Source organism: Nelumbo lutea, chromosome 4 (assembly GCF_056320005.1).
Source record: "Nelumbo lutea isolate HS-2025 chromosome 4, American lotus-T2T, whole genome shotgun sequence".
Taxonomy (NCBI): Eukaryota; Viridiplantae; Streptophyta; class Magnoliopsida; order Proteales; family Nelumbonaceae; genus Nelumbo; species Nelumbo lutea.
The window spans coordinates 12,339,978-12,353,472 of record NC_142687.1 but is presented as its reverse complement, the minus strand read 5'-3'; the positions used below and the strand labels follow the sequence as shown (position 1 = coordinate 12,353,472).

Sequence of the window (13,495 nt, the reverse complement as noted above, 5' to 3'; positions counted from 1 at the left end):
TTGGCACGCCAGGAAATTGAAGGAGTTGTAGAGTTCATACTAGTAACAACCGAAAGGGAATGGTTGTTGGGACCAGATCGCAGATCCCGATTGAGGCTTTTCTTTTGGAGAGGTCAAATTCAGGGAATGTGAGTGTTTAATATAAAGCTCATTATAAGGATGGAAGCTAAGTAATCATTTTTCCTTGCAAGGATTACATGCTATGTGCTGCATACTAGCACTCAAGAGAGAGAGAGAGAGAGATCAGTAAAGCATTTTGTGAGGATCTAAAACGTTTAACATAGACAGTTTGAATTTCTGTGAATACAGTTAACAATACAAATCAATGGTGCCTCGTGATTGGCAAGAACAGTTACTATTAACATCTAAAACTCCAGATCAAATGGCACCGGATTACAAGATACTTTCAGTGCCACCCAAAATACCTGCTGCTGCCCATCACTTCCCAGTTATTAAATTCTAAAAATTTAACTTTCCCATCATGCTGATACATCCACCATTCATCTATTTGCAAAGCCATAAAAAGATCCAAGTTTAGCAAAACCACCCTCAGGAGCGAAAGATACCTCTAGCCTCCTCACAATGCTGAAACTGCACTCGCGGGATCTCAAATATATATATCACACTACCTCACCAGCTGAATCTTTTATACTGATTCTTTTCTTGGCAGAGAATCTCTCCAGCATCATACTGGCAAACAACGTACTCTGTACAATTTGTAACCAATCAAAAATATGTACATAATTGGTGACCCTGCCAACCCACATTCAAATCATTCCGATTCTGCTCATCTTGATGCACAAAATAATGGGACTCCCTGTTCAACTCAAACTAAACCGTCGAAGGAAACATGAATTTGGTCAATATTTCTTGGCTTTAGATTTGAAGCAGTACCTAGTCCTTGAAGCAACCTCACAACATCCACTGTGTCATCCAGGTAGTACTTAGCTTTGCTAGGCTTTTGCCCCACGGTGCATGCAAAGATTTCTGGAACTGCAGGCAGCAATGGACTAGAAACTGTACTTGATATGCTCTCAAACATGTCCTCATCAGATCTATCATCACCAATGCACATGACAAAGTCTGGTAGCTCACCACTACTGACCATTGTAGATAGGATCTTCTCTGCAACCAACCCTTTACTTGCTCCCTGCAGGTTATGAAGCAAGTTGTCAGGACCTTAGCTACAAAAGACCTACAAGCCAATAGAAGAAGAATAGCAGTTAAATGAGGTGAGGTACATTAGTACATCCATACCTGTGGCTTAACTTCAACAATCTGATACCCTCTCTTAACAGCAACTGGCTCATTTGCAAGTACATTTTCTAGGTGATCCAACAGTTCCAATGCCTGGCAGGATCCAAAGTCAGGGTCTGCATCTTGATGGTGCCAAACCAGTGCACTTTCCTTTGATTCTATATAGGAGCCATCAGTTGTTTCTGTATAAAGTCTCATGACAGGTTCTACAATTTGTTTCCAATCAAAAGAAGAAGCTAATGGACTGGATTCCCAATCAGAGGATGTTTTCCACCTGCAATTAAATGGGTGCAACTATGAGTTTGTATAGATACAGAAAACATTTAAATGCTAAGCTCAAAATTCTGAGGCATAGGTTAATACCTAATGAAATACCCATGTTCAGCAGCTATTCCCAGCATTTCACAAGAGGCAAACCACTCACTCAAAGAACTCCGCCCTCTACCACTAACAATAAACACAGTGTTCTTAGGATCATTGCACAGGTTATTGAGAATTAAGATGACATCAGGGCTTGGAGCTTTGTTAATAGATGCATGAGGCACAATAGTACCATCATAGTCCAGAAATATTGCCCTTCTATTGGTTCTCTTGTATGCAGAGGCAATATGGTCAACAGACAACTTCCTGAAACTTGGAGAAAGAGCAACAACTCTGAAACCCAAGCCAAAACCAATTCCCCAGCACCGTTTATTGTAGTGATCCCTGCATGCTCTCTCCAAATCCTGCATAAAGCTGCGGACCCAATAAGCAATGTCATGAGTGCTAACATAACGATAGTGTTTCTCATGTCGTAATTTCTTCTCAGCATCAGGCATGGTGATGGCCATGTTCAATGCATCAGCTACAGCATCAATATCCCATGGGTTGACCCTGATTGCCCCACTTAGAGATGGTGAGCAACCAATAAACTCAGAGACAACAAGCATACTTATATGAGGCGTTTCCACTGCCACACCCAAAGCTTCGTTCATATGCTGAGTTCCCTGCCTACAAACTACGTAATTGTATGGAACTAGGTTCATTCCATCCCTCACAGAATTTACAATGCAACATTCCGCCACAGCATAAAAGGCAATCTTTTCATAATTTAGAACAGGATGGTCAATTAAGATAACTGGATCATAGCCTGGTGAACCAAAAGTTTCATTGATCCTTCTGGCTATCAAGTATGTTTCTCTTTCTGCTTCCTGGACATCTTTCCCTGTACTCCTTGCAGGATTCACAATTTGAACCAAGATTAGCCTGCCTTGTAATTCCTGGTGCTGTTGAAGAAGCTGCTCCACAGCCAACAATTTCAGGCTGATACCTTTAAATATGTCCATGTCATCTACCCCAAGAATTAATTTTTTCCCTTGAAACTTTTCTTGGATTTCTTTGACTTTGATGGAAGTAGAGTGATGATTTAGCACAGATTCCAGTCTACCCATATGAATACCAACGGGCAGAATTTTAATGTATACCGTGCGACCAAAGTAGTCTAATCCAATGTACCCACGTTTAGATGCATAGTCTATGCCCAACATCCTACTGCAACAAGAAAGAAAGTGCCGAGCATAATCAAAAGTGTGGAAACCGATCAGATCTGAATTTAGCAATCCTCTCAATATTTCATCTCTAACAGGCAGAGTCCGATAGATTTCTGATGAAGGAAATGGACTGTGAAGAAAGAAACCAAGCTTGACTCGGTTTAACCGCTTCCTTAAGAAAGTAGGAAGAACCATAAGGTGATAATCATGAATCCATACATAATCATCTGGATTTATAACTTCCATGACCCTATCTGCAAATATCTTATTTGCAGAAACATATGCCTGCCAAAGTGATCGGTTGAAGCGATCACCATGATCCGGACAAATAGGCAGCATATAATGAAAAAGAGGCCACAGTTGTTGCTTACAGAATCCATGGTAAAACTTCTTCTGAAGGTTAGTTGGAAGAAATGTGGGAACACAACTGAAATCCTCCAGCAACTTGTGGGCAACCTCTTCCTGTTCACTAGCATCTATGTTAACTTTCAGAGAGCCAATATAAATAACCTCAGCTTGAGATGAGAAACCATCCTTTAGTTGCAACAGAATAGAATCCTCATCAAAACTGAAGCACCACTTGCCCGTTTTGGTATCCCTCTGAGAATGTAGTGGGAGCAGGTTTGCAACAATAATTTTTCGTCCATGGCATACAGATGGGGTAACATATGAATCTTCATCTTTATTAACATTATCATCCAAATCAGAGATAATTTCAGGAGCAGTCAACACCCGTGGAAGTGATCTTGGAGTCTGAGGGAGATCCAGAAAGTCCCCAGAAACTAAGTCCAAAAAATTGGCACATGATCTTGATACCATGATTGTAACAGGGAGAGTTATGTTGATAAACAATGGTACAAGCACAGTTAAATTAATGACAAAAAATCCAATTTCTTCAGGAAATATCTTGATAAATATCCCAGAGTATATATGTCATAAGTACCTGCAACACATTGAAGGGAAAAAATGAACATATTGCTAAATGTACATCCACCTCATACCCCAGAATTTATCACCTGACATATTTCACAATCATCTAAAATAGAACTAGTTATAAATAAAATGTAGCTAGCTGCTCTTTGCATCTGTTATATGCAAGGGCAAAGAGCAGCTAGCATCCGTGCAATCTGATGCATTAGGCTAATACACGCATTTAACCCCTTGTTTGCTAGAATCTTAAATCCTTTATTTTTTTTTTTCAAAAATAGATTCTTAAACCTTGGTCACCTCCACTGTATCGACATCAGAAATCTAGTTAAGTTGCTACTGTTTAAACTGCTGCATCATTTTACACACCTCTTGTTCATTACGTATACCACTGCATAGAGGGCAAGGCCTTCTTACAACTAAAATATAGGGTTCAAAGTCAAGGAGGAATGGAATAAGGGAAATATCGAGATGAAACACAAAACATTTCTATGAAGTAAGATAATTGAATTTGAAGGCGATAGCCTAAAAGCATGTTATTAGCATTAGACCTATGATTCTGGATACCCGTACAAGGGTACCATAATATGTTGGATACTTCACTTTTTAGCACAAGTTTTGTATCCAACAGCTTGTCCATCCATGTATGTTAGCATTCTCTACTTATCTCTTCTAATAGTGAGAAAGTTTTAGCAAACAATCACATGTTCAACAAGAAAGTTTTCAATCTAGCAGGGAATATGATGCATCCATCTTTAACTGTAAGATATCATTTACAGCATGTGACATATAAAATGATTGTCGATTGCATATAATTGTATCTTCTAATAGTGAGAAAGTTTTTATAGACTACGGTACCCAGAAACTTATATGAGAGTAATAATATCACGTTGGATACTTCAGTTTTAAGTGTGCTCTATCTGGGTAACACAGTTTACAGATATATGATTTCACAAAGCAATAATATGTAAAGAAAACCATTGTCAGTATATAACTATACATATTTAGTGCCACAGTGAAATAGGCAAGTAGAAAATCCTAAAAACAAACCAAAAGTTTCCTTTGCTACAGAAATAGCCTACCAATAAATGATTGGATCCACTTGCCAACTCTTGGTCTACAATCTAAAACTTACTTTTGATGTTAAAGAAAAACAAATATTAGCTTTGCACAAAAAGAAAAAGATCCACCGATTCACTAACCAAAACCAATTTCTTTTAGTGTTCATACATTTCATCATCGTCCTCCTCCTCATCATCTAGCCTTGTCCCAACTAGATGGCATCAACTACATGAATGCTGCTCTGTCATTCTGTTCAGTGCCATATCTATTGTAAAGTGCTCATAGACCTAACTTTGCAAAACCATTTACTTCATAGAAAGGCAGACACGATTTCAACCCAATACAACTAATGTTACATGTAACGTTAAAAGAATCAGAATAAAATGGATAAAAGAAACATACACAGTACATACATTGATATGCATGTACATTCTCTCAACCAACATCTTACAAATGGTATTGTACTATTGTATGCCTTATCAAAAAGATCTAAAAAAAAAACTAAACAGATGGTGCCAGATTTTTATTTTCTCCTTGATTGTTTTCCTATAATGCAATATCCATTCAAATATTATCACGCATGAAAATATTTTTGAATTAATTCGGGATTATAATACAATTAAAACCCCAAGCAAATAGACGGTATCTATTTTGACGAAGAAGAAAAGATCACAACCAACTTTAACAGGAGGGAAAATCCTCGATTATTACGACCTAACTTTTGGGCAAATGCCTTAATTATCTCCGTATCCGTGTTTCCTATTTATGAACAATGTCACTAGACTCGAATTTCTGCTTTCGCAAGTCATTAATGTTAGTTCAATTAAATATTATGATCCTTCTAGTAATTCCTGAGAGAATAAGAATAATAATCCCCGTCGTTGTCTTTGAATTAACTCTCAATATGCTTCAGAGAGATTAGTTACTCCAAAAATTACTTAACCTCTGATATTTGTTGTGCTTCTGAGATCTGAAGAAAAGAGAAGGAATTTTTTTCTCCACTTTCTGTCAAATTTTCAAGGATGGGGAGCAGGCAAAGAATACTTACACGTCAATAAATTTGAGAACAAAGTACACCCAAATCTTGCAGCAAATTCTCCACGCCAAGAGAAAGAAGAAAAATCGAAAATTTATGTCTAAACTTAAGTCCATAAACTGAGAAAAGCAAAGAACTATAAAAATGCTAACACAATTAAGTTTTGAAAGAAACTGAACTCGAAATTTAAACGGAAGCTCCAAGTAACAGCCAAACTTCTAGATCACAAAATCTCAACCGGAAAAGAAAGGAAGTCCGGCTCTCACCTGAAACAAACATTCAACAAGGAAACCAACCACGGGTCTCGTGATCAAGACACGACGAAGGTTTCTGCGAAACCGTCAAAACTCAACCAAATAAGACGACGAAAATGAAGAACATAGTCAAACCATATAATTTACCATGAAAAGTGATAGAAAGCACTCCAAACAAGACTGAGAGAACCAACCGGGAAAAAGAAGAACGCGGCGACCCGGCAGCGATCGACAACAGGTCACAGAAATGAAGAAGATAAACAAAACAAGACTGAGAGAACCAACCGGGAAAAAGAAGAACGCGGCGACCCGGCAGCGATCGACAACAGGTCACAGAAATGAAGAAGATAAACAAGAGAAACTCAACTGTTAGGTTAGGGACAAAATTCCAGATATCAAGAGCGATAGGTTTATCAGGAATTTGATGAGAATGTCAAGAGTTTCCGTCGTTCATAAACCACCGAGAAAGCACGGTCATTTTAATGCTTCAAATAGCGAAGTAGACATCCTTTCTTCTGCTGGTTTAATCAGACAACTCGAAGTTAAGAAACGAACCCAAGTTAGGTTAGATTTAACCACTGTTTGATTACAACGTTTACGTCTTTCTAACAGGTGGCAGCGTGCGATTCTGATTGGTTAATCCTTTTGAGTTTTAAGGGTATCACACATTTCGGTATTATAAAGATTGATTATCAATTGGATTGGATGATACCGATTGATTGGTTAAGATTATTAGGTATTGCACCTTTTTTTAATATTTTTAATTATTATATTATTTATCCACATATTGAAATTACGAGGAGTCTTCCAAAGGGGGAGGTGGGAATTCAAATCAGCCACCCGTAAACCACATCCCGCGGTGAATTGAAAATATTTACTGATGATAACATCATTATTTTTTATATTATTATTAAGCGATGTTTTTAATATAGAGGACGTTGTGAGGGATAATTTTGTAGGAGATTGATTTGATGTCGGGTGGTGGGTGATGGTATCCATTGTGGAGCTCTTTAACTGGATCCACTGGATCTTCAACTTGAGCTTGATACATTTCATTAGGTAAATGTAATAATTATTTAATATGTTCTTTTTTGTCGGTTGTGAAGATAAAATTAAAGGAAAGAAAAATGAATTATATATGGATAGGATCATGAGATAGTTTGGTTCACCAAAACCCCTAATTGTTTATGTACCAAATCCAAAAGGTTGGATGTCATTATATATATATATTATTTTAGAAATAAAATTTTGAAAATTTTGAAAGAATTTGCCAACGAAAACCTACCATTTAAAACCAATTGGGAGAGGCTAGCCTCTCCAAAGTGCAAAGGGTGAGATGGCCTCAGTCAGTGAAAATCAGTGCTCATACGTTCGAACAACCTCTCCCCATAAAATAAAATATTTAAGTACATACATATGTAAATGGTATTTCAATGGTAACATGATCTGTTCCTCACAAATTAGTTTTCATTAGGAGTATCTCCGATGAATAATAATAATTAATAAGTATGGAAGATGTTCTCAATGCATAATAGGATGTGCCTATGAGCAGATTTGATCTCACTCCAACGGATCTTGCACCGACTAAAACTAAACTCCTAAAGGGTAGAGGCAAGAATTCACTTTTGCTAATACAGTGTCTTAGCGCAGGGGTAAAACAAAAAGATCAAAGCCGTTGATTTATTATTGTGCTCCCTCCAAGATGTCAGTTTATGTATTGTTTCAGTGCAGCGCGATGTAGCTAATGTGATTTGGAGGGGGAAACACGAAACGATGGTATAATGGCCAATCTGAGTGGATTAACAGCCTTGTGTTGAGAATATCTCTGTAATTATATGATTTATTTATTTCCAATCCAAGATTGTAAATGCTACTCGAAGGGTGCAAGCACTGACCTGCCCTGATAGAAGCCGAACTCTTCATTCATAACAGCTTGGTTACACCTTACACTTTGGGCTGATGAACCTTGTTTTATTCATTCTACGAAAAATCCCCCTCAAAAACAGAAGATCCTGTTTTTTTTTTTTTCCAAATTAATACAATTGTGGGGACGGAGAGGGGAGATTGACAACTGGGCGTGCGCGACCCAAACTGCACGTCACCACGCGTTCCTTTCCTTAATCCCTCATGACAAATCACAGATGGATAGGCATGTATGCAGCGATACACGCCTATCATGTCATCCATAAGTCATCACCATCACTCTTTTAAGCTAATTTTACGATATTGCCCCTTATATTTCAAAATACGAATACGAAAACGGAGTTTATTTGTCGTATGTTGCAAACGAGATACGGCCTCACCAACTTCCACAACCAACCAATCGGCTTCGGTGCTCGTAAGACCGAATTCATACCCGGATCTGTTTGAACAGATCCTAATTATATTCCTTCGCACACTCCCTTACAAGTTACAACCTTGGATTGAGAATATCAAGCATACAAGTAAAGAAATATTCCGTGGCTTTAAAAGCTATGCGAACGGTATGAACATGATGTTGTACGCATTCAAGCTGATCTCAATGATGATCCCATTGCCTTCTTTGGATGAATCAAGGGTGGGCCCCTATCAAATATATTTATTGGTTTAGGTTTGCCCATGGCATGGGCCATGAGGTGGGTGGGTAGAAATAGAACGTATCAACGTTGACTAATAAGACCAGACTAGTTTTGATGTTTCGTTTTCAACTGCTGCTGCCTGTTTGTTTCCTTTTCGTCAAGACTCAAGCGGATGTTATTGATCCAGGATCCTCTATACCACCACGTCAGCCTGTACAGGCTAGTGGTTTCATGTCTACGTCCTTACCCCTTAACGAAGTTGACGCAGCTCTGACCCGCCAGAGTATTAATCTATATCTATACGGTTCTTCTTCTTCACACTTGTCTCCTCTGCGGTTGCAATTGAGAATGCCGATGGCACGTCCGTAATTTGGTAGCTGCAACTGTCCATTACGGATTTGCTAATAAAAAACCGTCTGTGCAATTGCAACTGTGCAACGATTTCTTCTTTCTCTTAACTGCAATTTTTAGAGAAAATGTTCGATTAGTACTCTATTTTGGTTTGAGTGATAATTTCGCCCCCCCCCCCAACTTTAAAATGGCATACAAATAATAATTTAATATCTATAATTATTCAGCCATTAAATGATATATGAAAAAACACAAATATCATTTAAATACCATATAATTTTCTTTATCAACCATCCACTAAAATCAAAACCAACCATTCGTTTCTTTTAAAAGCATATGGACCACACCTCACTCCTCAGACTATTTACCACAGACAGCTGATTCCCAGACTCATCTTTTGAAACAATGTTGGCATTCCAGGCATTGAGCTTGGCCATTATATAAGAAAGTTTTTGGAAGTGCTTCTGAAGTTCATGGATAACTTCTAGAGCCTGTAAAAGATAGCCATCAGCATTAAAGATGATGAAGTAGAAAAAGGACAAGTAGTACTTAGATATATAATGATGTCAGAATCTTATGTATGTGGAAATGCAACTGAATAAACCAAAAAAGAGAATTCATGGACATATTTCACATTGACAAGTTAAACTTACAGCTTTTTACAATGAATCATAAGTTGTGCAAATTGGAATAATGCCATGAATCCCCTCAACAGGCAAGAATGATCCGTCGATAACCAACCGTGAACAAGAATGATCTGTTAAGAGAGGGAGGGGGGATCTGTCAGGAACCCATCAAACGATGAACCATTATAAACGTGTCTATTTTTTGGCAAGAACGTCAATGATTCTATCCTCTCGTATCTCCCTTCCCCATCTGCCATGGACACTGAATCCACTACCGCAGTCTCTGTCATGGCTACCATTGTCCCTTCGGGCCACACCTCTTCCGGCGCTATTACAACCAACTGATGAGTAACTTGGTTGTAGTGTGAATTTTTCCTGATTAATTTACTATATTCACACTGCATTTGGGTATTTGTGACGGAGAGCCTGAATTCTGTTCCATATTCTGGAAAAGAAGATGAAGAATAACGTGTTTTATTTTTTTAAGGGTAATTTTAACACTTTTAAAAGTCTAAAATTATATATAAAATTATGTAATATATATAACTAACTACTCCTTAATGATAGGTATTAGATTATTACACTTGGAATGCTAAAATTGTTGCGTTCTAAAATTTGAGGACTAAATTGTCAGGCAGGAGATCTTCTTGCGAAACGTCAAACTATTCTTCTGTATCGAGCTATCCTACAAGTGGCGAGCTGCCCGGGGGAGCTACGCCGAGCTCCTTGGGCTATGCCGAGCTGCTTGTCGCGAGCTCTACCGAGTTGCCTGCCTCCTTGGCGAGCTCTTTGGTGAGCTTTCGAGCTCCTTGGTGAGCTATCGAGCTCGTGGGGTATGCATGCCGAGTTCATCGGTGGGCGTCTTATGGGCAGCTAGGTCGGCCAGGTCAGATCATGTGCCAGGCTGATCCAAGTCGCGTAGGCCACGTGCAGGCCACGCACCAGGCAGCATGTAGGCCGTGTGCAGGTCGCACCAGGCCGGTCAGGCCGGTGCCCGGCTGGGACACCAACTTGGTAAGTTGTTGCCTAGTTGTCATGAGGTGCCACGTGTCGTAATTTCACTGGAGGGCCAAATCTGCCCTAATCATTTGCCCCCCACTCCCGAGTTGAGAGTAACTCAATGAAAGGAGTAGATTTCTTTTGGCCCGTAAGTCGACGAGCTAGTAAATGATGATCCAATTCCTTAGGCTTTGGGAGCTACCTGTATGTGGCAAGCTGCCAGTAAGGTGAGGAGGTCTCCGCTAGTTCAATAGTGTAGCCCTTAGGCTCTGGGGGCAACTTATAGTTACACTTTTGCTGATTTTGCTCATGCTGAGGAAGCGACTGGGTATTTAGCAATAGTGTGGCCCGTAGGCTTTGGGAGTGACTCGTAGTCTACTCTTTTTTTACTTTGCCCGTGCCAGAGAGGTGACCGGGTTTTAAGTAGTAATGTGGCTCGTAGGCTTTTGGGAGTGACTCATAGTCTACTCTTTTTTACTTTGTCCGTGACGGAGAGGCGACCGGGTCTTAAGCAGTAATGTGGCCCGTAGGCTTTGCCTGTGAGGTGCCAAGCTTACCATGTGCTGAGCTACCTGTGAGGTGTTGGGCTGACCAGGTGCCGAGCTACCTATGAGGTTCCGAATTGACCAGGTGTCGAGCTGCATGCGAGGTGCCGAACTGACCAGGTGTCGAGCTACCAGTAAGGTGCCGAGCTACCTACAAGGTGCCGAGCTGATCAGGTCCCGAACTACTAGTGAGGTGCCAAACTGACCAGGTGCTGAGCTACCAGCAAGGTGCCAAGCTGACCAGGTCCCGAGCTACCAGTGAGGTGCCGAACTGACCAGGTGCCGAGCCGACCATGTGGGTGCCTTAGAGCTATGATTGCGCTGCATCAGCTTCGTAATGCCGGTCACTCACTCCTACAAGAAGCTACTAGGAGCTCGATCTTCGGGGGCAGCACTACTAAATTTAGGCCGCCAGCTCACATGGGAGCCTTGGAAGGCTTGACCAGTAAGGGCGCATATGTAGTCTGTTGGCCGCCAACTCCCGCGGAAGCCACGAAGAACTCATCTTTGTAGGCGAGACCTTGCGAAGAGGACTAATGAGGCTTTATCTGAATTGAAAGTAAACTTACTTGGTCTGTTAGCTCTCTACATAGTCTTTGAGTTCATAAAAAATGTAAACTATAAAGCGATAGCTTCAATTTCTAGAAAGTGAGGACTTTGCTTTGGTAAGATGAGAACTTAGCTTTTGTAGGATGAGAACTAAACTTTTTGTAGCGTGTTCCCATAGACGGCACCAATTGATGTAACCGTTTCCGGGCACGCACTGATTTTTGTGGTATATCAATTTTTTTGGCTAAGTACCTCGTCATTTGACTTGGTGGTGAAGTGCCTTGGTGATGAGCTTCTTGGTGGCAAACTCCCTGGTGGAGAACTGCCTGGTGGCGAGCTCCCTGGTGGAGAGCTGCTTGGTGGCAAACTCCCTGGTGGAGAACTGCTTGGCGGCGAACTCCCTGGTGGAGAGCTGCTTGGTGGCGAACTCCCTGGTGGAGAGCTGCCTTGGTGGACTCGTCGTTTGACCTGCTCCCAGGTGGCCTGCAACTCAGAGGATGGTGGAGCTCCCTGGTGTAGTGCAACCCGACTGCTCTCTGCATGAGGTGATCTCCTCTCCTTTGTAGGTGACGGGAGCTGAGGGACCTGCAAGAACTGAATCAGAGGACCCAGGGGTGTTTACCCGACGGGGACTCTCTGATGCCTAAGTTATCATTATGATTACAGAGAGCTTGGAGAGAAATGAGAGAGCTAGAGAGCAGGGGTTACCATCCTTTTTCATCATCTCTCCCCTTTGGAGGTGAGGTCTTTATATACTGGAGTCCTCACGGATTAGGTGGGTGGAAAGCCTTCAAACGGTAAGACTCGTCACATCCCGTCAGAACCGGGGCACGGTGGTGAACTCCTCAAGGTTGTCAAGCTGGCGCTTGTGTGAGGCGGCCAGGTCGGCGCCTGGGCCAGGTTGTCAAGTCGGCGCCTATGTCAGTTGGCGGGTCGGTGTCTGGGCCAGGTTTTTAGGCAGGAGATCTTCCTACGATACGCCAAACTACTCTTCTGTACCGAGCTACCCTACGAGTGGCGAGCTCTTTGGTGAGCTTTTGAGCTCCTTGGTGAGCTACCGAGTTCGTGGGCTACGCATGCCGAGTTTATTAATGGGCATTTTATGGGCGGATAGGTCGGCCAGGTCGGATCATGTGCCAGGCTAATCCAGGTCACGCAGGCCGTGCCAGGCTTAGTAGGTCGCACGCAGGCCACGCCAGGCAACGCACAGGCCTCGTGCAGGCTGCGCGCCAGGCAGCATGTAGGCCACCTATAGGCCACGTGCAGGTCACGCTAGGCCCGCCAAGCCGATGCTCGGGTGGGACACCAAATTGATAAGTTGTTGCCTGGGTATTGCCTAGTTGTCACGAGGTGCCACATATCAGAATTTCACTGAAGGGCCAAATATGCAATCATCACTAACTATTCATTAACGATAGGTATTAGATTATTACACTTGGAATGCTAAAATTGTTGCATTCTAAAATTTGAGGACTAAATTGTCACTCAAGCCAAAATATAGTTATTGATCAGGGATTTTTCCTTTCTTTATTCATTTATAACCTCTGTGCCGTATATGTCAGTACAGACGGGCATCCAGTGCTTACACAAATAGTGTTGGGACGGTTTTTTTCCTTGGCGGAGACCCCAATTCAATTTGATTGATATAAATCCACATTCTGATTCGTCGCTTGAAGCCACGTGGTACACGAGTCAGAAGAGGACGAAAGACACGTTTCGCTTTTTGATGCGGGAAAGGGAAGTGGATCAGTGCCCAGTGGTGGATTCGATGTAGAAAAGAGTATGAGAGAGAGAGAGAGAGA

At 41.3% G+C, this 13,495-nt stretch overlaps 1 protein-coding gene across 3 annotated transcripts; it reads right to left on the bottom strand.

The window, feature by feature from the left end:
- Positions 1-254: 254 nt before the first annotated feature.
- Positions 255-6,582, bottom strand: LOC148853961 (putative alpha,alpha-trehalose-phosphate synthase [UDP-forming] 9). 3 transcript variants are annotated; one of them, XM_088941943.1, is made up of 5 exons: positions 6,260-6,582; positions 6,078-6,141; positions 1,621-3,729; positions 1,258-1,531; positions 255-1,150 (listed from the first exon to the last, which is right to left on the bottom strand). In XM_088941943.1, the coding sequence occupies exons 3-5, from the start codon at positions 3,603-3,605 to the stop codon at positions 827-829; spliced, it is 2,583 nt and encodes an 860-aa protein (XP_088798069.1). In that variant the 5' UTR covers positions 3,606-3,729; positions 6,078-6,141; positions 6,260-6,582; the 3' UTR covers positions 255-826. The 3 variants fall into 3 exon arrangements, with proteins under 3 accessions (XP_088798069.1, XP_088798070.1, XP_088798071.1); XM_088941944.1 differs by lacking the exon at positions 6,078-6,141 and having other exon boundaries at positions 6,260-6,522; XM_088941945.1 differs by lacking the exons at positions 6,078-6,141; positions 6,260-6,582 and adding an exon at positions 5,824-5,930.
- Positions 6,583-13,495: the final 6,913 nt, after the last annotated feature.

What these genes read in the sequence shown, in the direction of transcription:
- LOC148853961 (XM_088941943.1), bottom strand. Translation starts at nt 3,605, where the DNA reads ATGGTATCAAGATCATGTGCCAATTTTTTGGACTTAGTTTCTGGGGAC. An exon ending in GAACATGGGTATTTCATTAG is followed by an intron (nt 1,532 to 1,620) that starts GTATTAACCTAT and finishes ATTTAATTGCAG; the next exon opens with GTGGAAAACATCCTCTGATT. An exon ending in TTGTTGAAGTTAAGCCACAG is followed by an intron (nt 1,151 to 1,257) that starts GTATGGATGTAC and finishes CATAACCTGCAG; the next exon opens with GGAGCAAGTAAAGGGTTGGT.